This window comes from Trichoplusia ni, chromosome 8, assembly GCF_003590095.1.
Source record: "Trichoplusia ni isolate ovarian cell line Hi5 chromosome 8, tn1, whole genome shotgun sequence".
Lineage (NCBI taxonomy): Eukaryota > Metazoa > Arthropoda > Insecta > Lepidoptera > Noctuidae > Trichoplusia > Trichoplusia ni.
The window spans coordinates 14,033,967-14,060,818 of NC_039485.1; the positions used below are offsets into that span (position 1 = coordinate 14,033,967).

Below are 26,852 nucleotides of genomic sequence, written 5' to 3' on the forward strand. Positions count from 1 at the left end.
CAGAAAGCTGCATGCATGTATATTGTAATTAGTGGAAAATATGCGTGTCAGATGCAAATAATCTGAAATGTCACGTAGTGCCTACATTCCGTACCTAGTGTGTTTATAATTACCATACTAACCATACTTATAATTTGAGTACTAACTTTCCTTAAAACATTTAACTAATTAAATTCTTTCGTCACTTATTTGCAAATTACAATAGCGGTATTTTTTGTTGCTTCCTGTGAAACAGAAATATCTTATTGATATATATATTTTAGTAGTTGTAGATGTTAATCATAAAGTCTCTTGTTCTGCCTCTTAGTCTTAAATTATAAATCGGGTATTCTGTGACGTTTTCATGAATACAAAACTTAAACTTTGTATACAATGCCAAGTTGTCAAAACTCGTTTCATGATTAATACGAAAAATAAATAATTATAAATTGCCAACTTCCACAATAACGTCAAATAAATACTACTTTGGATACAAGCTCTACTTTCCATCTAACGAATTTGTGCAAGCGAGAAATCCATTGAATTATCATTTAGTACATCCTAGCGATGGTAAGATAATGAATGCTTATAAATATACCAATACCAGACTTGGAAATTTGTCTGCCTTCCAGTTGTGGCCGTGATCCTATCAGAATAATAAGCATACGTAAAGTGAAGTCAGAAACCTCCAGACGACTTGCGCAACCCTGACGACTCTTACGATAAATGACTGAGATATGAACTGTTATTATTGGAATCGAGGTTGCCAGGCTTCAAGTTATTCTTAAGCCTGCACAGTGCACATAACTAGATTACTTGCATAAGGATATTCACAATAGAGGCGATGGATCAGACGTTTATATACAAACATACCTCGGCAAAGTTAAATATTGACAAGATACATTTCCTGCATATTAAGGTATTGTGTTATCGTCCAGGACAACAACACGCTTATCAGTAGCGCATTAATGAGACTGGCCAAAGATCAAAGCAACTACTTCATGTTTATGAACGTGCAATCAGGGCATAAACACAAACAAAGGAGATACTAGACCATGAAGACCGTCCAATAAACAAGCTTCAATAAAACTTCAGAAACGAAATAAAACAACAAAACTTCAAGTATAAATTATTTTGTATTAAAAATAACAACAATAAATACTAACTCCATAATATACGGAATATTAATATATAGTACACAAGATCAAATTACATTTGAATAGTAAAATTATTTGGTTACTACAGTACTTAAATAAGATTTGTCATGATCATTGTTACGAATATTTAGAGTTCTACTTAATACAATTTATGACAAGCACTTGTTTGAGTGATTTGAACTAATTTTTTAATGTTAGTGTCATTAATTGTACAATTTAATACTACATGATATGATAATGTTCTCTTATGTACAATTTATTTACATGATTTTTGTGAGTTTTCTAAACAGATCCCGTACATAATTATTATTTAAGGAACTAAAATAATAGCGAGCACTGTCGCAAAGCGGAATGCTACTATAATTTTATAACTAAAGGAACTGTTTCGAGACATTTTAGGCTATCAATACTACTATTTACACATATTAACATAAATCTTACGGCTACATTCCCAATCAGTCTTCAACCCGCACTGATATTCAATGCTTTGCCTAATTACAATTATTTTTCTTTTAACACAGTTCTTTTCCCACAAATTTGGAATGTTACATATTCCTACGTATTCAGAAATCATTATTCCCTTTAACAGCCATTTTGTGCTTGTTTACTACTGCTAATACTACGCACTCTGCGTGAATCTCCCGTTAATTTACGCTCTATCTCTTCTAAACTCTTACCCCGAGTTTCTGGCACAAAGAATATTACGAAGAACAAGCCTACTAAACATATTACCGCGAAAAGCCACACAGTGCCGTACATATGAATAGCATCAATAATATTGTGGAAAGTTTTGGTTACAATGAAAGTACACGTCCAGTTGAATCCAGTTGCTAAGGATGCAGCAGTACCACGAATCTTGGATGGTAAAATTTCGCCTAACATTAACCAAGGAATCGGTCCGAAACCAATCGAAAAACCTAATACATAAATAACAAGACAAGCAAGTGGCAACCATCCGTACGCAGTAACGTCAACACCCGAATCCTTGACGTAGAAATAAGCTCCCAAAGATATTAACGTAGTTATCATGGATACTGAGGAAATATACAACAACATTTTGCGACCCAAACGGTCAATAATTGCAGTCGCTATGAATGTCGATATGAAATTCACTAAACCTATTATAATGCTTGATAAGTTTTCATCAACGGTGCTCCCCGACATTTTGAAAATTGATGCTGCATAGAAAATAACAGCGTTAATTCCACTTAATTGTTGGAACAACATCAATCCAAGAGATATTAGTACAGCTGGCATATATTTGACTGTGAACAGTTGTCTAAGGGCATTTCCACCGGTTCTGTCGGATTCAACTTGAGATCGTGTAAGGTCTTTCATTTCCTTATCAACATTTACATTTTTTCCTCTAAGCCACTGCAAAGCTTTTTTCGCGTCTTCAGTTCGTCCTTTCGTTACAAACCAGCGAGGTGTTTCTGGTGTTAACAGCATAAGCAAAAAGAATGGTACGGGTAAAGCAGCGCCGACGAATGCTAATTTTGACCAGTCCAGGTAGCTCCCGACGAAAAATGACACTAGAATTCCTGTGTTACCGAAGGCAGTTGGCAGCAGACCGAGCGCACCTCGTACTTCAGGTTGTAATGTTTCTCCGAGGTAAACCGGGAAGGCCAAGGAAACTATTCCCACACAGACACCGCAAAACACTCGTCCAGCAAAAACCATTAGTACGTTTGTTGCTGTTGCTATCAGGATCCAGCCAAGAAAGAAGGGCAAAGCCATTCCCATGATAGTCCATCGTCTACCAATGATTTCTATTAAGGGTCCACCTGCGATGCCTCCCACTAACGCCGCCAGTGGCATGAGGCCGCCAACCCAAGTTTGCTGAAATAATAAAAACAAGATATTAAAATTTAAAAACGAGTTTGTGAATAAAAAGGACGTTTGAATTTAAAAGTTTTAACGCATCCTGATGTTTTTAGTCAAAATATAAAAAAATGATGTTTATTGTTTTTATTAGTTATAAAAATAAAAGTAACTCACCTCTTCTTTAGTCATCGCCAAATCGTTGTTCATGGTTGTTAATGCAGGTGAAGTGTATCCAGACGAAAACCCAACGATTAAAGACCCCATGGACACTGCAAACGCAGCTAAGAGCTGAAACGTAACGAAAAACAATGTTAGTTACCGAGACAATAGGAAAACAAAAATTACACTATATCTCTCAATTTTGCACCTGTGACGACACATTATTCCTAGCTTTAGAACGATTGAATTTAATACACATTTTAAAAAGCAGCTTTACGCGTTTTTTTTCTACACGTAGTCGCGCGAACTTTATCCAGTAAGCTATGAAGCTCTGCTGGCGTTTGGCTTTTATTAAGTACTCGCCCCTGTGGCCCTATACGAACGTTTTATAGTTATTTACATTCAGTTTATGTAGAGCTCTAAGCTGACCACATCTGTGTACTTTATATGCATAACCGGGAATGTACACACAATAAAGTTTTCTTGTACCTAAGTCAACACAAATGTAAACTTACAGCTTTTCTATATGTACATATAGCTTTAAAGTAGTTGTTTGCTTTTAAAATGAACCACATATTTACTGCATTGCACCTTTGTATAATGTTTCCCGCGAAAAACTAACGACTGAATTGAATGAAATTTCTCGACAAATAAAAAGCAATTTCATCTACAGTTTGTTTCGGTCTACAATTCAGCACAAGTCTTATCGGTTGTACTACTTCTATGTAAGACTATTTGTAAATTTAAAATCCCCAATCAATCACGTGTTTACTGCATACTTTAGCTGTATCTGAAGAGATTTAGGACGTCAGAGCGCAACAATAAAAACAAATTATGACTTGGTAAATTAGTTGGGATAATATAACTTGGTAAATTAATTGTGATAATATAAGTTGCTAAATTAACTAAAAATGGTTTGGAAACAAGTTAACAGTTGTAAACAAAGAGCGTAAATGTTGGACTTACTTGTGTCCACAGGTAGAGTCGTTGGGTTGTCGGAGTGTATAAGGGAGCGTCTCCATTTATTGAGAAGTTGGGTTGCGCTTTATTACTGTCCAAACTTAATTGTTTGACGAAAGGAATGGAATTTCGCAAATTCTCCTCCTTGGCACTCTTAATTTCCATCTCCATCTTGTATTTGAACTCGTTTCCTAGACTGATCTGGCGAAGCTGTTGGAAATGGCGCCGTGTATTTTCAAATGAGTCTTGTTCGTCCTCACTACTACTTTCAGTAGAAACGGTTTCTGGGATTGTAGCGTAGTTTGGTACAAGTGTGCCCTGTGAGCCACAGGACTCGGCAAGAGATGTACTGGTCGTCGAAGCTGATAGGGTTGGCTTCGAAGGTACCCGGGAGTACTTGGGCCCACGTGTCCGGTACAATCTCTCCTCGTCGCCTTGTCCTCGGCGACCCTGCTCGCTTCCACCCTGAAATAAGAAAATCGATTATTGGCGACTGTTTATTTTCTTCTTCTCTCACGCTAAGGATCAGATTTTAATTTGAAACACACCAGTTGTCGATATGTACCGGTCACTCAAATTCACAATACATTACTAGAGGAATCACCGCAAACATACCCCATTTATTATATCCGCTATCTAATGTGCGTAAGTCCCGACGATAAGAATTGTAAGCCCAGCGAGTCGGAGGTCAGATCAAGAAAACACACATTGCTCATAATTGACCACCAACTATCATATGGCCACTGCATGTTTTGATAACCTAAAGATATACGTAGCGGCTGCCATGGCCTGATCTATACACGGATTCCTGACCCCGGTTTACACAGGGCCACCACGTTTTAATCATTATTATTTGATTCACAAAATAGTTTTTAATGTATGTATATACAATACAAAGTAGTCACTCGGTCTATGGACCACTAACAGCACTACCGCTCACATTCGATATTCTTGACGTTATCGTGCGATTGTCCATTAGTTATAATGATGTTTATAAAACAATGTATAAACATTTTCTTTGCATGTCATACCTGTAACCAATGGTTCATTTACGACGGTATGATGTTTACATTCTGTTGTGGACATAGCTGGATTATAGATATAAGTTTTGACTTTCTAAATTGGTCAATACGAAATTGATATGGTTCTTTTAGCTCTGATTACCTCTGATTTAAGGCTAAATGTATCATAGTTTTTGTTCCATTTAATTTTTAAACTCTTGTATTCCATTGCACTACTATTTATTTACATATTTATATTTAAAATGACAAGTATGACAAGATGAATACCAACTGGATTTCTTTCTCTCGATGACGTAAACTTCCAGTTCGTTTTGGTTATTATTATGATAATAATACTTCTTTATCTCGTTTGTTCGAAAATAATATTCTACTTATGATTGACATACTCTGCCTAATCTCTGCTAAATACCAATCAGTTATTATTCGTAGCGGGTCAAGCGGAACGCGCATTAGAACAAGGTCTTCTTTAAAATGTGTTATACGGGTATTGTGTTTAAAATAACATAGATTCCAATTATGCTCTCCTTTGCACTTTCTCATTTTTCTAATATGTAATGAAGGTGGTAAGGCGTTAATCTCACGTTGTCTGTCTACTTAGTATGTATTTTATGTACTTATGTCTAAGAGAATATTTTTTGTAACCCATGAGATAGCATGGCATTGCCGAATGTAGAGCACATCGTTCCGAGGTTCATGAATAAAAAAAAATGTTACTGAAAACATAATATGCGAAGAAGATCAAATCTTTTAAGCACGAGGAAGGCATTTATATGATAACCCATTTTAAATGTATAAAAATTATAAGCTAAAACATTAATTTACGTAGTCATTTCTGATTCTTCAAATAAATTCGAGTTGAAGTTTTTTTTTTATCTCATGAGTCTTTTTCATATTATAATTTAAACGTATTTATTTTATAGTATCAGAATTTACACGCGGTGTATTGACGCTGTTGACACTGAAGTCACGGATCATGAAAATGGTCACGTGTTACCATTAAGATCTAATAATCTAATCATCTAAGTTTAGTTAAGAGTAATGAAGGTCGATTCTATTTCTGTTTTTAGGATTACAATGTGTAGTACTTTTAGATGTAAAAACAGAATTTTAAAATATAAAACACGGGGGTAACTAAATTTTCCAAGTTCGAGAGCGGCCGGAGCTCTACTTTTTTACGTCATAGCCAGAATAGTGAGAATTATAAAGACAAAAATTAAGTTAAGATGTTTGCTGTAAGAACCAACAAATAAAAGCTAATACATATAATTGTATAATACTTTGTCATTTAGGCACTCATTACATGGTTCAGCGCCATCTGTTGAAATGTATGCGAAGCCAGTAATCACTTGTTTGATACGAAAGTTTATGAGATTCATAGCATACAGGTTGGTGTCGCTAGTGGGCGTTGTTCAAAGTAAGAAATAAAGTATTATCTCTTGCAAGCATGTAACAATTATTATGTCGTAACAGACACCTGTTATTAAAGAAGATATTTGTCGCGATACAAAAATGTCTTGACCTTAAAGTAAAACCGCTATCCGCTTATAAATAAAAATGTAATCAACAATAAATAAAAGAAAAGATTTGCGGAAGAAAAGGATGCAAAGTTTCATTGCAATTTATTGTGCTCTTTGTATGCAAATAAACAATAAATTATGCATAACTCTACATAAATACAATAACAAAAAATGTTTTGTACAAATTTTGCATAAAATTTTGCCATGGGCGACATCTGCCGTTGATCTCGACTGGCCTTGCTAAGTCTTGATTCAATGCGGCCCTGAATGCCGCCGGCAAACCTGCGTGCAATTTTGACGTGCGACTATAACGCTATTTTATTACTTGCAAGAAAACTTTTTTGTGAATTAATTCGCAGTTGAAATAGTTTTAAATACATGTTTCCATTGTGAACGTGTGTTTGGTGTTTGCGTTAGTTGCCAGGCAACAGCCGGTAGCTCGTCGGCGTTCGTGGCCAGCGGCTGTGGTAAGCCATTCGCCTTTTCCAGAGCTTTCTAAGGAACTTGCTCAATTAATATAAAACCACCTTAAGCATAATCTCTTAAATCACTTTTTTCGCTTAGTTTCTTTGGGTTCGTTTTTTTTTAGTCGTGAAATGGTAAAAAGAAAAGTTATATTAGAATTTGAGTGACCTGGTTTATTAATATTCAACAAGGAAATGATGGATAGTATCGTAAACTTACCATTTCGGTAGAGAGCTGCTTCAGGTACTCCATGATCTTCCCCACGGCATTGGGGTTGTTCTTATTGAAGCTCATCTTGCTGGCTTCACTCAAGACTTAACTTTAAAACTTGTCAAGGAACGTCAAAATGATAGTGTTTATGGAAAATTTCACTTTGTTTAACAGTATATTGAGTTTGTTCTTTAAACTCCAGGTTCAGATTGCTAGTGTCAACTAGTCCACATCACTCAGTCAGAACACGAAGAAGTCTCCGGCAGCTCGGACCGAAGTAACATTTGAACGCTAAGGCACACAGCTGCTATTTGACACAATTTTACCACCGACGAGTTATTTAAATTTGTTTTGTTTACAGTTCACTAAATTCATTCAACAGTTTTTATAATTCCCGCGCATCTATTCCTCAAGGGTGCACAACTTTAAATTTCTGTTATTCTGGAAGAGTTAAAATGTTGGCAACGCGTACCGAATTCTTCAGCAATCGAGTTATCTATTGAAACTTGCAGATGGCAGCGCAGTGTTTTATAGAGGAAGGTTGGCAGTGCGGGCGCTCCCTCCCCCCGGCACCCGCGCCGCCGTCGGTGTGTGCTTGAGCATGTGGGCGTGGACGTTGGTGGTGTGCGCTCTGTGTACACCACACGCACACAAGCACAACATCGGCTGTTTGAAGCTGAATTACTTTGAATATTTGTATAGTTAGTTAGAATTTGAATAGCCAGGTTTCAAAAGTACACACTGCCTATGTTAATCCTAAAACAAATGCCACGGTGACAGAAAACTTAAAATTGAAAATATTATTAATGCTAGTTCATGATCCTTCTTTGTTACGAGGAAGGGTTTTGTTAAATCCTGAAATGGCCAAGGTCATACATTCTATTAAGGCTGTATATCATATAAAAATATTTGCCTAATGCATAATTTAAACCTACGTGAGTATATAGGTATGTAGAAAAAGTAAGCGTGTTGCTTAAATCAAATATGAGTGAAACAAAAAATATTTTCTGGATTTTTTATACCCAAGAGCTAATAAAATAATGTCGGACAAAAACTTCATGTCGGAACATAAAATTATTTATATTCCCAATTTTCACTAAATGACTCTACAGTTGTCGATAATTAAATAACTCTACAGCTGATTATTGTGGAACTTATCCTGTTCGGCTATTTCTGGACTAAGTGCATAGACATAAATGCTCTAACGATAGGATGTTAAAGCTGTTCAGGACGAGTTCTATAAATTCCTAACAAGCTCCTTTTAAAAATAGACTGGTATGCAGTTAAAATACATGGATACTTATAACTAAAGAGGCATCTCTTTCTTTTTTCTCTTGAAGCAGCGCATTTGTGCGATGGTTGGTATAGTGTGTCGACTCTCGGAGTCTCGGTGTAACAGGTCTGAGGCGCCAGCGACTACCGGCCCGCCAGGCCCGTAATCAACGACCTTGCTTGCCTTTACTTAATCCGCTACGTCTGGGGGTGTGTCCTATGCGATGGAGCGCCCGCGCCGGTACGTGACACACCAAGCGTTCCGCTTTTTTGAAGATAAAAAAACTTTTTGTACTGTTTCAAATTTATTACCACATGATTCATCTATAGCTCCACATTATAGTAAATCATGTGCTTCAATTTGTGTGTAGAGCGTTTTAGAAAAAAACTATTTCATCATGGTTTCATCATTCACTTTTTGATGGCTTTTCATCGAACTTCAGGTTTTTAATAATATGGATTATGTAAATGATATGTTATTTGTAATAATAACATTATTATGATTGGAACAAGAGATGGCCGTGCCACTTCGCTGTGTGGTTTTGCGGTGTATATTGTACCAAAGTTTATGTATTATGTCGGACAATTGTAGGCGGGTCACGCACGTCATTCTATAGCGCCAACTGTTTTGTCCGACGCATCGTAACTTACTTGATTGAATCTAATGTGCCTTAGGAACATTTTGATAAAGAAATGCCGCCAACGGTGCCTCTGTTTTATTTCATCGAGTTTTTAATCTATTAAATTTGAGATTAGATTGCAGATACAAATATCACATTATTTTTGTTTTTTTTTCGCGATTAGAAGAAATTATTATGCTTAATCAATAGGGGTGTGGCAGCGAAATTTCATCACCTTCTTTAAAATAGATATTATTCAGCAACAAAATGAGTGTGAAACGTGATATCGCACATTTAGACAATACTGAGCTCAGTATAAAGAACTGTGATTTACGTATTGAGTAATTGTTCTGAAGCTAAATTAAAATTTAGCATATATTTTAACCGCAACAATCTCTGCGAAGATTTGGAACATTCATTTCCATATTTTAACAGACGTGTGTAGTAGTGGTCGTGTGCAGGCGTGCAAGCCGTCACGTGCACTCACTAAGCCCGTTGGGTGTTTGTCGACGTTCCCGAAAGCTCAGCCCCGCCTCCGTGCGTCCGCGCATGAGCTTTGTCGACTCATAGACGTCACACATACGTGAATCATATATCATAGTCGAAAATAAACTGTGAACGTGACTGACTTAATGTTTCACAAAATATTGCAATTGTTTATTTGTATCTAACTGGTATGGTATGGTGGTAAATAATTTTGATTTTTCTCATCGCTTTTTGTACGATTTTCTCACAACAAATAATTTGATCTATTTTGTAAACGTTTATGTAGAGTCGGCCAATAACTATTTTTCTAATTTGACGTAGAAAGTACGCATTATTTATCATAGGCATAAATTATGTCTGTGTCACGATGTTAACACACACACGCATTTTTGTTCATGGGACACACACATACGTCATAAAGTAAAAAATGTCTGTGGAATATTCCGGTATCAACCAGGAGGCTCGAACAAAAGGGTTTCTCGAACGTTCCGTGAATCTTTCCGAGAAATGTGTATTTAGGCACGACACTGTTGCTCTCAGCAACACGCATTGCATCATAACCATCAGGTATAGTTTTGCAAAGCTAATTGCACTTTAGTTATGACGAAAAAGTACGTTGTGAAAATTCTTGTACCTTTCCTAGACGGTACGATAAAAGATAACTATATTTCACGTATAATCACATTATGCAGACAAATACATCACGCGTTACTTCCAACTGGAAGTGTTTTATCTTATCAGAATTTAGATAAATTTACGATTAAAAATTTCCGCGGGGAGTTCTTGAAAAATTGCGAAATTTGCACATTTTTTTTGTTAATGACGTGTGCTAACATCTTGCTAGATGAGGTAAGAACAATCTTAATCTCCCATAATCCTTATGTTAGGAAGACGCGTGTTCTAAATTGAGCACAATAATTAGATCCCTAACTTTTTAATAAATACCATGACATTTAGTTTAGTTTGTCTACCAACGTTATTCTAGAAATGCCGCATGCAAGTTCCTAGAAAATCAATATGGAGTAACTACGTTTCCGTGCACGGAATTACCTGGTATTACCGCTGGGCGCTGGTCGATAATGCAGTATCGAGGGCAATCGATAGCCCTGTGTTTAACCTAACAATAGGTTTTAATAAATACATTATTACTTACGTTTCGTTTCACTACCTTCCTTTAGCTGTTACTGCTATTAGCTCGTGAAGTTAGTAACTTGACAGCATTTTCATCTTTTTGTATATAATCCATATTAGTAAATTGAATTCTGCGTTAAATTTATTGTGAACACTGAACAGGTCACGGAAAAGAACCCATTTAAAAACCAAATGACTTATAGCACTAATCACATTCAAATCAAATAATAATTATAAAACAAGCAGTTATATATCGGATTGGATAATAAAATAGATTGATATTATGCATGCTACATAATATGGCATGAATGAGTCTCTGTCTGGTGTGAGCTCGCGCAGTCTAGAGCATTCGATTTATCCCATCGCGACGCAAGAGCAAGGGTTAAGAAGGTCACACGGCACACACCTTCTTTACTAGGGTCACCATGATGAACCAATAACAACATTTGAACAAAAAATATAAAACCACAGTTAACTTTAATTTTAAATCTAAATACTTCTTTCATTTGAAAGTCAAACTGACCATTCTTAATCTTATCTTAATGGAAGTCTTATTCGGTTGCTACTTGCGACATTAAGTAATTGTTAGAGTAATTTTCGAGTTGTGATTCTTGGATAAGTATAATAATATTTATCATTATCAGTGAGTCATACTTGTTATCAAGGTGTTTGCATAAACATGCCGTATTCCACATAGCGGGATTCGCGGACTAAAGCCGCCGCCAAGCGGTAACAAGCCGCGTACCTATTACTTACAGTTACTTTATATTGTGTGCCCGACACAATATTAGGTACTCTACAACACAATGCATCAACCCTTGTACATATTGATGACTCGGTACAGAACTAGGACCATTAAATATTCTTATGAAGCGCGATGTATGTATGTCGGATCTTATTATTATGTGCATAGATTAAGTAATAATAGTACATGTAGAGTGGCGCAGTGTTCTATGAATTATCCACAAGAGTCATTTAAATGCAACCTATTTATATCCCTCCCTAGTGCCGCTTAGCTCGTAATACCTAAACTGCATATTTCGTTCTTCACTACTGGTAGGTACCTATTATGTATGGAAGTAAATACGTGACTAAAACTATTTTCCAAACCAAGGTTTTCCATCAAGTCTGTTGCGCGTACTCGACCACGATGTAGAGTCTACGTTTTTGAAGAGTAGTCTTTGAATCAATGACACTTTAAAATATTATTGTACACACAATTTGTATCGATATTACATGTGATTTTATATTATAAATTGACAGAATAAATTAAAACATTATGTACTGGTAAAACACTTTATAGTGATTTGATTCGGTTCAGTTGGTGCAGTGGCACAAGCACTTGAATTTGCCCAAGCTCGTAACTTTGATAACCAAAATGTTTGCACGATCTAATTAGATACCAGTTTATGGAATGTGCAAGTGCTAATTTTCTTTTTTAAGTTTTCTGATCATTGTATTATAAAATGTATATTAGAGTAATAAAGAACTAACGCGATTATGTACTAATTATGACAGATTAAATGAGGATTCTTTAGTTTTGGGATTTTCAGAGCATCATATAAGATGATTTAATTAGTCTTTACAACATAAAGAAGAGTGTTATGAAGTTTTAATATTTTTTTCATGACATAGGTAAATATAGCAAGCTTTATCTAACAATATAGATACTTCGTTAGTTTACCCAGACTAGATTATCTAACACGTTATCTATAAAGCGCGCTAAACAAACGCAAAAAGGTGACCTGCAATCCATTCGGCTCAATATCCACAAAATCAACGTTCGACCCAAATACTATTATAGTACCTAATTTTAAAGTAATGTAATCAAATTAAAACATTAAAAAACACAGCCTCGTTAAACGAAATCAGTTAACACAAATACCTTAACAATTTTTCAATTTGCGTGGAAATTTTCCATGCGATCATCACAAACGGTTTCACTACATAAAAATATCAATTTTATGCATTTTTAATTGCATTTTAGTATCAGCGGCTTACATTCTTTTCTCAGAATTATGCAGTCGCGAAGGTAAAAGTAAGTAGGCAGTCCTGATTAAACTGAGACTTGGGATCTGTAATGAGTCGCATCGATCAAGCACGGAGGCGTCTGAAGGTGGCGCCATCGACCGGAATGCAGATTACCATAAAAGAATTTATTAATCCCCCGGTACGGTGAGCGTACAAAATTTTCTTTTGCTGCAGTCGTTGCTAACTTTCATATATCGACTCAGTTCTCTGAGAAAAGATAAATTAGTGGGGTAAGATATAACAAAGAGGAAATGTTGAGAGAATACAAATGGAAATTTTAAAAAATGTCTATATTCTCGCTATTCGCCTCTAGGTTTCCTGTTAATTGCATCCGTACATTCGCGGATCACACAACAAAAGAAACAGAAAAGTAATTGCAACAGTTCCGAGGAGGGTATCAATAAAAAATCTTGTACGAATTCCATCATAAGAACAGTTACCTGGACAAGATAAATTTTGTACATAAATAACCACTTACTGAGTTGAAATATAATCGGATAAAACATTCAGAGAAGGCAGCGTATAACAGTACATCCGAGTTGTAATGCAATTTTAAATTACATTATATTAGCATGTTTATTGATATAGGTAGTATTTACATTTATTGACTTCACAAGCAATAACTATAAACTCGCCCCTCATCAAATATCAATGCACGGGTTTCGAAAACTAATAAAATACCTAATTAAATTTCCTGCATAGACTACCAACTCTATAAAACGTTGCATTTCAAATTGAAATACAGGATAAAAGAACATCACAAAAGTAAAATTCAATCTCTACACCGAAAATATGTCATACGCGAGGCTTGCGGCCATAGTGGTAGTGTAGCATGTACGCCTTACCTTAGCTTATGCGCCAAGGCACTAATGGAAAAGTACTAGAGAAAAGTGTGCGCCAGTTGTTGCAAACTTTTTTGTCTGCGATTGCTCACGTACCATTAAAACCCGCAACAAGTTAATAAATTGTCACGTATCAGACAAATTTTTAACCATCATAGTTTGTTTGCTGTCATTATCTTAATTAAGACGAAGTTTTATATTTTTAAACTATTACACCGTAGTTTTTTTCAGAAAGGTTGTTTACCACTGTAAACCTGAATCAGCTGACAAACACAAGCGTGTGATACCCACACGTTTCAACTGTTTTGTAATATGTATACGTCATACGCGCACACATTTTTAGAAATTACGCACAGTGGTAGTTTGCGAGTGTGTGAAAGTGTTTAAACGAAGAACCTTTACACGTACAGGCTTTAGGATGCGTATGTGTGTAGCCTCAGTACTGGAGCGTTCAGTAATTGTAGTGTACCCAATATTATGACGACCCGATTGACCCAGTGCGTAACAGCTTGCGCTTTACGGAGGATCATACGTTGTGCCAGAACGGGAAAATATTCATGGAATGTAAATATTTTTCCGGAATAGTTAAATTTATTTTTAAATGAACCTCATCCAAATGCGTTATTGATTGGATGCAATTTTACCATTAAACTTCCCTATTGTGTCATTCAATGTGTACTTATTATTAGTTCCAGGTTTTAACCGATGCAATAAATTGATGTCTGTACATACATAAAAATGGTTACAATTGTATTGACTGATGTTAAACTGATTTTGGTTTTATACAAAATACCTACCCGTTTAATCGGATTGGGAGCAGCGATATTTGGTACATTCCATTATTTACTGCGTTGCATAAAATAACACCATATCGTAGTTATTTTTGTAACATTTATCACTTCCTATATGATATAAATGTCATTAACAAAATTATCCGATAAGTGACGTTATCTGATAAAGAATAGACTGATATCGTGAAGCCTAACCTACTCTGATAACCCAGCTTATTGCAAATATCAGCATCCCAACGTTTATAACAGTATAATACTTCAATTTTTTTAACAGATTAAAAATGTATCAAAACGTAATCGTAATTGTTGCAAGGGCTTTAAACCATTCAAAATGAAGTTTACAAGCGCGAATTTACTGAACGTGGATATTTTTAAACGGCCTCATACTTCATATATTAGCGACGTGTAAAGCAGCACGGGTTTCAAGAGAGCAATCACCTCTTACTGAACACATCTGGCACACGCAATTCATCTAAAGAACGTTCTCGAGAACCTAAACTATCATTGTGACATCGACGTTTGCTGGCTAGAACATTTAACACTGTCCATAAAAGGCCGCCGCTATTTTATTGTCTCTGCGTTGCAATATTCTATGAAATGCAGCCATTTTGTCCTCTTATGCTTATTTTTTAAATGTATTATTCAGATGCAGTTCCTAAGCATTTTTCTACTATATCTTTGGCTTATAAAGCTCCTCAGCAGCGTGGAGGATTAGAACGCGATTTTATGAATTATAATAAAGGTTTTCTTTATTTTGAAGCAAATGAAAATAAAGCATCAATGGTTTTACCCCAAAAAACTCGCAAATAACACGTACCTTGATTGTAAACGTTATTTATACAAAAATAAACGCTCAAACTACGGGTTAACCTGAACAGATTTATCTCTAACATAATGTTTTAATAAAAAATATAATATGTAAACAAGGTAACATCGCACACGATAATGTTTACATAAACTATATCATTGTTCCTAGACAATGAGATTGTAAAAGCTGGTCCACGTGCCGACGGCAAACATGTAAATATTATGTGAAGTAGGTTAGCGAAATTTACAGTTTAATGACTAATTATAACATTGTGATCTTTTATATCTAAATTAAAATAATGCAGCTTAATTTTCCTTCTCGTATTATTTTATGCGAGTGACTCTATATAGAACAACCGGATAAGAAATGCTGGCGATTAATATAATTATTTGTGTTTTTTGCAAAAAAATTGCTTATACCATTATTAAGATAAATAAAAGATATTATCCTCAAGATTCTCCTCAATTGTGGTACATGATCTTGCTAAAAACAGAGTCACAAAAACTTTAATAACTTATAAATGGCTTTAATTGCAAATAAGCAAGATACAGCACATTTCAATATTGTGACAAGGAAAAACCATGGTTGCGACTCTTTTTAAGGCAAAAATTGTAGCTGAAATGTTCGCAAATCCAGGAGTACATATTTACGTGTATATTTAATATTATTAAAGTAGAATTTTAATGGAAAATTACATTGCAGAAGGCGAGACATAAGCTATGTAGACAACCGTTCTTCAGCGGAAAGCGCAGTTAACATCATCATAGAGACATTTTTACTTAAATACATAAGTGGAAGTTTTAGAATGTTTTACCTTCTTCTAACATAAAAAGGAATATTTTCTTAACTTCTATCAAATTCATTAGTTCAGCTATGTTTAACGTGTTACATTTGATTAAGTAATTATCACATACTTACATTCGCACTTTGTTACCTGAAATTCGATTCTTATTTAAACGTGTGCTTTATTTCTTAGTATTTTGTCGTCATATTATTAACAAGTATTTCGCTTCATATTTGGTAACTACCAAAGTAATGCTAATTTGATATCGCTGCGCAATTCCTTTGTGTGCAGACTTGTGAAAAGTTTTTAGGCTGTTTAGATTCGTGATCTCAGTATAATATGTTGGACAACATTGAATATTATGAAACCATGTTGAAGTTGGAACAGATTGTACTGTTAAAGGATACTCTATCATAGAGTAAAACCTCATTTAAAATACTTTGCAGCTACTGTAGTCAATGTCAAGCTAATCCATTCACTGCTTGCTCACGTTAAGGTTACAGTATAATCTTCCTAGTCTGATCGCGAAAAACAATAACAAGTTTCAAATATAATTATTCGAAGCGCTCATTGATTACGCAATTCACCTAAAAATCCGGCTTTACCCTGCATTTATTGCTATGGGTTTTTGTGAATTCGGATTCCCATCCAAAATTTACACTTTAGCCTGTAAGAGCTAAAACATTTTTATCAATTGCCTAATAAGTATGAAGGTCAATATCGCGAATCTGGTAAACGTGCGTCCGCGCATTGTATGCGTCGCCGTGATTGAACCTGATTGGGGGCGGTGTCTCCTAAATTGTAATTTATTGGTTGTTGTATTAGGTTCGCTGTGGGTACACCACACCCCCTTTATCGTATATCTATTGCATAGTACGTATAATTCAGCCAGATCGCTAAATGCCGTCATAGCATGATTAGGCCAGTTAGTACCGGCCAAATTGTCCAGTATCATCTTATCTCATTGTTTGTCGAGTGATGCTAGCAATTTGCCTATTTGAAAATAGGAAAAAACTTAAACGTTGGTTATTTTGTCATGTTTTTGCGCTATACGGATGAACTCTTCATGTAAATGTAATTCAGTCTAATCATGAAATGGCGTTTATTATAAAATGTCTTGTAATGTAATTATGGCCCAAGTTATGAGATAATGCAACGATATATACCTGGAAAGGCTTTTGGAACTCCAACCAATTTTATATTATCTTGAAAATTGGAAAAATACTGCTTTATAAGACCAGTCCAAGTAGTATTTTCTGGAAAACTGTTACAGGTCCATAAAGGTCTAAACTGGGTCCATGCGTCATTATCACAATTAATGCAACGTGCGATTTCTTGCGTCTTTATTACTTATACTATGGTAATAAATGCCAATAAATTAACGACTATACTACATAATTGAATTATCTAATGCGACATTTTTTATGTTATATAAATTTTGGCTGAACCGTGAATTTATAATTGACGCATTTCCTAATTGCTGAATAAAAACTTATCGCGATATTACTTATTCTGCCTTTATTACAGTGACCTTACAACCTGTTTGTTTGTCATCAAGATTTTGTATTCGTTTTTTAATTTTGTGACACTTGGTGGAACTCAGCTCTTATACGAGTTTGTCTAGACTGCGGTAAAAAAAAGAATGAATGCTTAATTTATTTTGAGCTGTTGGCTCACGTGAAGACCCATGGGCTAAGCAACTTTCTGTCAGAGAATTTTGACTTACGTACCAAAAAATCAAGTTATTGAATGTTTTGCAGATTTCTTGCTTTCTTCTCTAGTCTCAAATTTCAATGTCCAAAATTATAAACTTCTAGACTTGAGGATTACTTTGTACCCTGCACAATATGCGTAAAGTGTATCAATGTGTGCAACTTTAACTATATTGTGCCTGCTAGGTCAGTAATCATTAATTATAGCTCATAGTTTACACAATCACCTTAGTAACAAAACCTATTTTGAAGAGAACAAAAAATATTTTTTACCTTGTTTTACAGCATAATTATAAAACGGATTAAAAAGCTAGGTAACCTTGAACTGTATAGAATTTCGGATTAGTACATTAACATACAAGAAGCTGACACTTGATTTTAATATTTATTAATATTAAATTCGAGTGCCATTTACCTGATGTAGTGTTTGCGATTTCGTCCAAAGTTTTTTTTTACTTTAAAAAGCCAGTTACTGAATCAGGCGGATATATTTTGCAAGACCAATAAATAGGCTTATTCTCAATCACGAGTTGGCAGTACTTGCGATCGACAACTAACCAGTTTTGGGATTAACCCTTGAATCTGTCGCTTAGGTAATTTCAAAATCGCATCAGCTGCATCCAACGAACACCTTTAATAAATAAATAAAACATCAATGAATTTGGTTGAAGTTATTGTAGATACTGGTATTGTAGGTATGTACGTTCGATGGTATAAGTGTGATGCAGCATGTGCCTTGCATGCAGCCACATCGTCGGCAAACACTGAAACAAGACAACATCACGTCAGGATCATGCTGTTCCGTATCACAACGTGCTGTTATTGTTTAATCTCACGGCAGCCGTCATGAAACACATATTTGTAATACGATTACTGTATCATTTGTAATTAATATCATTTGCGACGTATTTTAAAATCATACTTTGCTTCTATGATCACTCTTGCAATATTTTTTTTACTATTCTGTTACCTGATTTGTCTTGGATTGCATGCGACATTGAACTACAACTAAAAGGTTTCATTGAATATTTAAAAGCCGGGATTTTGTATTTACGGCATCAAACCGGTTTTCGTAAGCTAGCACAGTTCTGCACCGGTTGCAGCAGGAAACAATCCAGCAATAACGTCATTGACTCGGAATCAAAAAATCGTCATTCCATTTAATCCATACTAATATTATTAAAGCTGAGGAGTTGGTTTGTTTGTTTGAATACGCTCATCTCAAGGAAGACCGTATTACATTGTTACGTTAAAAAAAACAGCCCAATTTTTGAGATTATTTATAAAATATAAACCATCATTTCGAGCAGAGCCCTAATGAAATATGTTTCAAAAACGGAGAAATTGCGTGCAATCTAAAACTATTTAACCACGCGAACGGAGTGGCGCTCAACAGCTAGTATGTAATATAGGCGTAAAAGTCGTACATGACGCTTTAGTGGACGAACAAGTTTCCGATATTGTCACATTAATTATGCATACTTGTAATTTAATACGTCATAAAGGCCCTACTTTTGTATGTGATTTCCTACTCGAAGTATTTTATTCTTAGAAAGTTGGAAAGTTTTTGTGCAACGTAATTCCTCATTATTAATGGAAAAATAGTTTATTTTGTTTATTGAACAGGTGCTAAATTACTTCCTATTCAAGGGACAGATTACGAAAAATTACTTTACATAAAATAAATGCAAAATTAGGTAACCATACTGCTTTTTAGACTTTTGATAAAGTATCAACATTTATTTGCAATAAATGATTACTTAGCATTCTAATTTAAGCATTAATTCGATATTGAACTATTTTATTACGCTTATTGGCCACTGAGGCGCCTTGATGCAATCTTGTCAAAAAAAAAGCAAAACAAATGACGTCAATCAATGACTCATTCCAAACCGGTCTTTGAAAATGGAATATAGCGTAATTGCTAAATAGTTGGAACTATACATTACTGGAAATGTACATTTTATAGAACATAATTACTAAGGTTTCTTTGTAAATTGCATTTTTTAATGTTTACCTATTCTATAGATATGCCAAGGGCTGAAAATACCGTGGTGACGTATGACCTCGCTCACGTAATAACACCAGCATTAATGTTCTTTAATTAAAGACTAACTAGTCACAACCCATTATATAACTGGAATTACAATAAAGGTTTTAGCTGTTGTAAGGCTTGAATTATGCAAAAGGTTTAAGATTTTTGTCAGGAGAGTGTTCATATTAAAAACAATGAAAATATCTATAAAATCTTCGTAAGCTGCCACAGTCGTAGGAAAGTTAAAAAAAGAGAAAATTGTTTGACAAGTATTAGCGCTATCTCTGTGAAACATTATTTCTTTGCATTATATATCTATCATGATATCGGTATATAATATATGTATGTATATACCTACTTAAAAACTTTTATTTTCATTAACATTTAAAGTATAACACACCAATTATTTATAAAAATGATTTATTAAACTGACGATATAATGTCGTATTTAAATAAATTCAAAATTGGCTTAATTTTAAATATTATTCAAAACAAACCGGCTCTCAGTATTCTAAAACTCGTGTGTTACGGAGCTATTTATTATTTAAAACTAACTCTTATCAACAAGAAGCAATTTCCACGTCACGAGCGACCATGGGTGATTAATTATGAAGGTGTAACGATCTTTGTAGTCACATACAAACAAACCAGTCATTTCTTGGACACTTTACCTTTTATACAAATGTTAAGTCTAGATAATTTTATACCTAATCAATCTCCATCAAATTTTAGTGTTTAGTATACGACGTTGATTAAATGTGTTCTATTTAAAGAATAGTACACAGAGTAATGTATTATTATGTATTTATGTTATCTTTTTTGGGTACAGATGCCTGTCTGCGCTGCCAGGGCGAGAGCAAGAAGGATTCGTACGGCAAACAGGACTGCGTCGTGGTCTGGGGTGAATGTAACCACAGCTTCCATTTCTGCTGTATGTCGTTATGGGTGAAGCAGAACAATCGGTGCCCCCTCTGTCAGCAAGAATGGTCGATACAGCGTATGGGGAAATAGATTGTCAAGCAATTAGGCAACTGTAAAAATATATGTTTCAAGAATTATATAAACTAGAAAAATCTGTGCAGTACATGTTTAATGGACGGTAGCTATTTTTGTTGCCTGTTATACTCTTTTATTAACACTGCAGCCGTCGTAATAAACACGGCTCTAGTTTAACGTAATCGATACTTTCATCTTTAATTAACATTTTCTTTAAGTTTCAATGTTTTATATTCGTAAAAGCATCCTAGTAAAAGAATTATAGGTACTAATAAACTTCTTATTATATTATTGTGTGTCTTTTCTTTTTGCCACCAAAAATGATTAAAATTCACTAAAATTATGTTATGAGTAACTTTCCACGTGGAATAGACGTCATATTTTGCTATTATAAATTAAGCAGTAGTAAAATATATGTATTATATATACAGTAACACATACACCATGGTTATTGTATGTACGATCATCCTATTGTGTTGTTATCGATTATAATTACGGTTTCTGAACAGGCAATCCCTTGAGTTTGATATTCACATGAGACAAGGCTGAAGAGATCTACCGGCTGGAGTTAGCTGTGCATAGGAATGATAAGAAGCTTGTGAAAAGGATTCTTCAAGTGTTATATGTTTATGTTTGGCGTCTATAATATAATACTTACTCAATTATTCTAAAACACCGGTGAAGAAGAATTCAGAATTGTGAAGAAGAGTGAATCTTAAATACTGAAAATCGGATTAGTAAAATAGCAGTGTACAAACACGGTCTATGTACTCTCTTTTTATTTACAGGAAGAATAATTTGCCTAGCAGTGGGATATTTTCATATTGGTGGGTATATATTTGGTTCTCTCGAATCATTAGGTACAAGACAAGCATCCTCTTTAAAGTCCTCGTATCAGATGTTAAACACATCACAAGGACTATCCATTGAAGTATTTTCTTTATGCATATTACTACAAATATTTGTGAATGTTGAAGTGCTGAACGTAAGGTCATCTAAGATCTAAACAATTATTGCCAAATCTTACGCAAATGTTTTTTATTATCCCTAGAGTGGTGGATCTTGAGCGTATAGTATACGAAGAAAATATTTCTACTCAAACTCACGCTTCAGGAGATTCTAAATCGTTCTGATCCCTAATTAATTATAATTATTAAAAATAGTGAGGAAACTAAATTGATAAATAAAAATTTGGAGCACAGCATTTGTTCCATACCTAAAAGTACCTATACGAAATAATGCACAATAGGAATATCTTTCTACACATTTAAATTCATTAACGCCTGTCTCCAAGTCACAAAACTTACTCGGAAGCATTGTTATTACAATTGAAGTCTACAGAAACAAAAAGCTGTCACATGAACCTGAAACTTGAAGCGCGAATCAATTCTACAATGTTCGAGAGCCAATTGAGTTCACTTTCAAAGAGTACTCGACTGTAAACACTCAATATACTCGATCCCGACTGTAATTTTCCATGTTGTAAAAACAAACTCACCTACAGTACTGAGAGACATGATAAGTATAATTGAATTAACATTCGGCATGTTTCCAGGCTCGCGCTAATCATGATTGGTCAGTAGTAGTCAGCACTAAGGATCTTTGTTCAAAATGAAGCCCGCCTTCATACACTTCATAGATTGCTAATGACTGCAATCAATCACGAAGACTCAACAAGACCGTCATTTTGTTTGGAAATTAACGGCAGCACTTTACGAGATTTATTTATGCATGGAAACTATGGAAACGAAAGGAAATGTATTGACGTGGACGCATCCTATTGCAATAGTTATGTAAACTTGATATGTACCTACGGTAATAGATAATAACTTGCTTCCGACTAGTTCCTACTTCCTATGACCATATTTGCGTTACATAAATAGATTCACATCATATATTAAGCTTGAGAAATAACAGATGAAATTGATTGGCTTCTCTAGGTTCGACGAAAAATCTATACGATTTGTTTTTGATCATAAGTGTTACCAGGGGAAATTCCTGTCATTGAAATAACGTCTTAAGAACATTGCTATCGGGGAGGTTAATCAGATGACGTTGACGCATAATATTTGAAAGCAAATGAAGTTGCTTACAAATAAGGTAGCGTGCGTCATGGCCGTAGACTAGATGTCAGATAATATTTGAGATGGAACAAAACTGTTGTGCTCTTTGTATTTATTGCAGAAAATAGAGCGAACAACTTGATTCCGTACCTACATATAGCCTGATTACACAATGTATAAAAAAGTCAGTTTGAACAATCAGTTTTCATAATAGATAGAATAGCCAATAACTAAATAGGACAGCTTAAAATTTTCCGAATAATGTAGGTCTGTCTTATTTAATTGTTAATGTAACATACTTAGGGTAGCAATTCTTTCAAGTTTTACGATCAGGACAAGACGCTTGAAAAACCACCCGGATTTAATAGTCCAAACCCCGGAGTTAATATGTTTTTTTTAAATAATGCAAACCAGTTCGTCGGTTGATCGCTTCGTAAACTGCGGGCGCCGAAAGAAATAATATTTTTTTAAACCTACATTACAAATAATCCCCCCCCCCCGATGCCCTCCAAAGTAGGGCGACTCCGGTAAAACCCGGACGGATGGTAACCCTAAACGTACCTAAATGTAAACATCATGTAAGCAGATCGAAACTACTTATAAAAGTAGGTTTTCGGTACTTGTGACACATAAGTAAAAGTATATGTTACAAGTAGTATAAGTTACAAGTAGATACCTCGTAGCTTTACTCTTTGTTTATCGTAAGAGGAAACCGCATAACAAATTAAGAAGCAATCTTTTTCACGTGTCATATCGTTAACCGTATTAATTAACACATGCATTTAAATAACGCGGTCTGACGTCATAAAGTTCGTGTTACGTAGATATACAGCACACGTGGCTATGAGACATTTAGTGAATATTAAGATTGTCCATAAACTGCGTAGCAATTCATCAGTGGTGGACACCGCCAATGTCGAATCAATAAGAATCACTTAAACAGTGAATTATTTTGTAGGCGACGCACATCCATCGATAGTGACCTGATCTTTAGTGTCATATTAACCTGCGACCTTACATACAATGTATTCAAACAATCTTGAATCATTTGCATTTTTTTCTCCTTATATATTTTGTGTGATACTTTGTTTACCAGGCTTATGGACCTCTAATCAGACAGCTACTATGAATTATTCATATCAATAAACATTTTTGCCCTCCTGACATATTTTTACATTGTAAATATTCAATACGATGAATAAGTTCACCATTCATCAATTTATTTCATACATTAGCCGTAGGTACTGTATCTACTAAGCTGCCAAATATTCGTGTAATGCGGTTGTGTGCCAAATACATACTATTACATGTGTTACGTAATATTACGATTATCTAAAACTATCGTAGGTCAATGCCCATAACATTTCAAAGTTGGTACATAAATAAAAGGCACGGCTAAAATTATCTTTCCCATCATCTGGTGAGGAATTATTTATGAAACAATCAGAAAAAGATTTAATCACGTATGAAGAGGTGTGTCACTGATACGAAAAGGAATTTTATCAAGACGACTTAGTCGTAAATGATGACGACATATTTTAAACAATCAGGCAATCACATGACAAATAATTTGAAAAGTCATCCCTACTTCAAGTAGATAATATTATTATTATACCACAAATTATCAGATTATTTTCATGAAAGTTATTATCAATAAATTTATTTTATTTAGGTACCTTCCTATCTAGCTATATCTGGTAACTATATCTAGAATCAGCAAACCATTTATTTATCGAAGGGTAAGTAATGAAAAACAAAATAAATTAATATATATTATATATAATCTAGATAGATTTCCATGATTGGTTCTGCATGATTAAACTTGAATGATTAGAAGCATGCGTCTAAAGTACACTGTAGATATACCTACATAAAAGGATTTTTGAAAAAAAAATGTGTTTTACGTACCCTTGCAATTTAAATTTTAAGTATGTTTATGTCAGTAATCTTCTTATTATGATACAAAACTTTCAGTTACCAGTGGATATTTTTTTTTTCTATCTAAAGAACTTTTGGCCTCGGAGCTATAAGTGACACCTTAAACATTCTTTACAACCATAATTTTTATACTTACACTGGACTTTCATAGGTTTACCATAGTTAAGTAACGATTTAGAGTCTAACAAATGCTCTCAACGTATTTATTCCCAGATGACTTACAAGCGAATAGCGCTGGTTGCCCGTCTTGATGGCAACTGAAACCGGTATCGTCACCAAGATTCCTTCGTGCCTCAGACCTGTAATTCCGGTGATAAAAATAAGTCCTTGATATTTCTCTTTAATGCCAAGATTTGTATTAAATGGAACATCTTCGACTTAGACTAAGCTATAAGTACGATATGAGAATAATATTATGATTTGAGAAAGGGTATCTCAGTATCTAATAAGTAGGTATGCAAGAATTTCTGAGTGGATAATGACAAAAAACATGAGACTGTCAAATAACGCGCGACTTTTAAATTAAGGTGGACAAAAAAGACTGCGGTTCTTTTATTCTGTCTAACAAGTTTAAAACAAGAATAACAAACCTTACTTATATTTAATTAAACGCGAAATAGACAATTCTGCATCAAAAAAAGGTAAGAGGAAAATAAAAAATCGCGGGAAAAAAATGAAGTGTGCAAAACAAGTTCGAGGATTGAATAATCTTAGCATAACTTCCTAGTAAAATAATTACCTAAGACTGAACGACCTCGTTGCAATAATCAAAATTGTTTCGCGTTTGTCTGTTCTAAATCGATTCAGCAAATAATTATACAGCTATGGTCTGCAAAAAATATGCAAACATTACGTGCCCACTGACAGTGCTTACCGGACCTCCATGCCTGAGACCAGCTCGATTGACGTATGTAGAGTTCTTGAAAATTTTAGACAATGCAAATATGTACAAATGGACTCAAGTCATTCTGAAATGAGAATTATCCCTAGATATCTCTGACTTCTGGTTGAAAGAAACATAAGTTCAATTAAAGCTGAAACTAGCATACATCCACGTAAGGCAAGCTATATTGATAGATATATCAAAAATGTGTTTAAAATGAAAAATAACAATTAAAACTCTAATTTCTTAATCAATCAAAGATAATATAATTCTTGAACTTGCGTCGAATTCATTACTAAATTTAATCATTTTGGAGAATCTAGATATACAAAATCTAAAATTCTACCGATAAGAAGTCAAGTTTTGCTTTGTATGGTTATCGAATAACTGGGCAGAATAAAGTTGTAGATATCGTAGTGCTGAAATTGAGAGCAGTTTATTACGTATTTTCATTTCTTTCAGGAAAAGGATGAAGAAAGTAAAGTCCTTGACTACCACGTGTACTCTACATAAAACATTTCTATACTTAGCTACACATATTTCCTTACTATTATGTACCAAATCAGCTTTGTACAGTTGATATTTTGAACGGAGCAAACAACACGTTTCGCCACACCCGGGCAGGCCTCCGCCGCGCACCAATCACACGCCGCCACCGCAACTGTAATCAGTACTTTCGATGCATCAGACATTGGACTATAGACAGCCTTGGCCAGCAATAAATAAACATTGCGTCAGGTATCTGATAATAACTTATTACCAACGATTAATATTAACAGCTTCCTGAAGAAAAAACAAGGAATGACTATGTTCGCTGACGAATTTCAATAATACTCGACGATCGGGTCTGAATGACTTAATAACTTGATATACTATACCCGATTGGGGGTTCTCTTTTCAATTTCAATTTATTCGACAAAATAAGTAAGTACTATTTAGTACTTAAGTAATTATTAATTCTTTCTTTGACGATATAAATTGTATTATATTTTTCTCTTTTCTATTCTTTCCTTGACGATATAGTAACATCATTCTCATAAAACAAAACAAAGATATAACCTTAACTGCTATGCTGCTATGCTGCTATTACGCTGCAATGCACTACAACTGTAATAATAACTCATCAATCAATCACTAGGTCTACAATGTGTCTTCGAAGGTAGAAAC

The 26,852-nt window shown here is 34.6% G+C and overlaps 2 protein-coding genes across 3 annotated transcripts in view; one reads left to right on the forward strand and one right to left on the reverse strand.

Annotated features, from left to right (window-relative positions):
- LOC113496374 (RING-box protein 2) overlaps nt 1-21,093 on the forward strand; it is a 29,428-nt gene extending 8,335 nt beyond the window's left edge. The window contains exon 2 of the mRNA XM_026875563.1: nt 20,635-21,093. Within this exon, the coding sequence (XP_026731364.1) occupies nt 20,635-20,816 (182 nt within the window). The 3' untranslated portion in view covers nt 20,817-21,093. The remainder of the gene's footprint in view (nt 1-20,634) is intronic.
- Nucleotides 1,636-7,800, reverse strand: LOC113496372 (facilitated trehalose transporter Tret1-like). Of its 2 annotated transcripts, none has more exons than XM_026875559.1 (4): nt 7,303-7,800; nt 4,086-4,544; nt 3,135-3,248; nt 1,636-2,975 (listed from the first exon to the last, which is right to left on the reverse strand). In XM_026875559.1, the coding sequence occupies exons 1-4, from the start codon at nt 7,375-7,377 to the stop codon at nt 1,719-1,721; spliced, it is 1,905 nt and encodes a 634-aa protein (XP_026731360.1). In that variant the 5' UTR covers nt 7,378-7,800; the 3' UTR covers nt 1,636-1,718. The 2 variants fall into 2 exon arrangements, with proteins under 2 accessions (XP_026731360.1, XP_026731361.1); XM_026875560.1 differs by lacking the exon at nt 7,303-7,800 and adding an exon at nt 5,111-5,297.
- Nucleotides 21,094-26,852: the final 5,759 nt, after the last annotated feature.

What these genes read in the sequence shown, in the direction of transcription:
- LOC113496372 (XM_026875559.1), bottom strand. Translation starts at nt 7,377, where the DNA reads ATGAGCTTCAATAAGAACAACCCCAATGCCGTGGGGAAGATCATGGAG. An exon ending in GACTCTACCTGTGGACACAA is followed by an intron (nt 3,249 to 4,085) that starts GTAAGTCCAACA and finishes GTTACGTTTCAG; the next exon opens with CTCTTAGCTGCGTTTGCAGT. An exon ending in TGGCGATGACTAAAGAAGAG is followed by an intron (nt 2,976 to 3,134) that starts GTGAGTTACTTT and finishes TTATTATTTCAG; the next exon opens with CAAACTTGGGTTGGCGGCCT.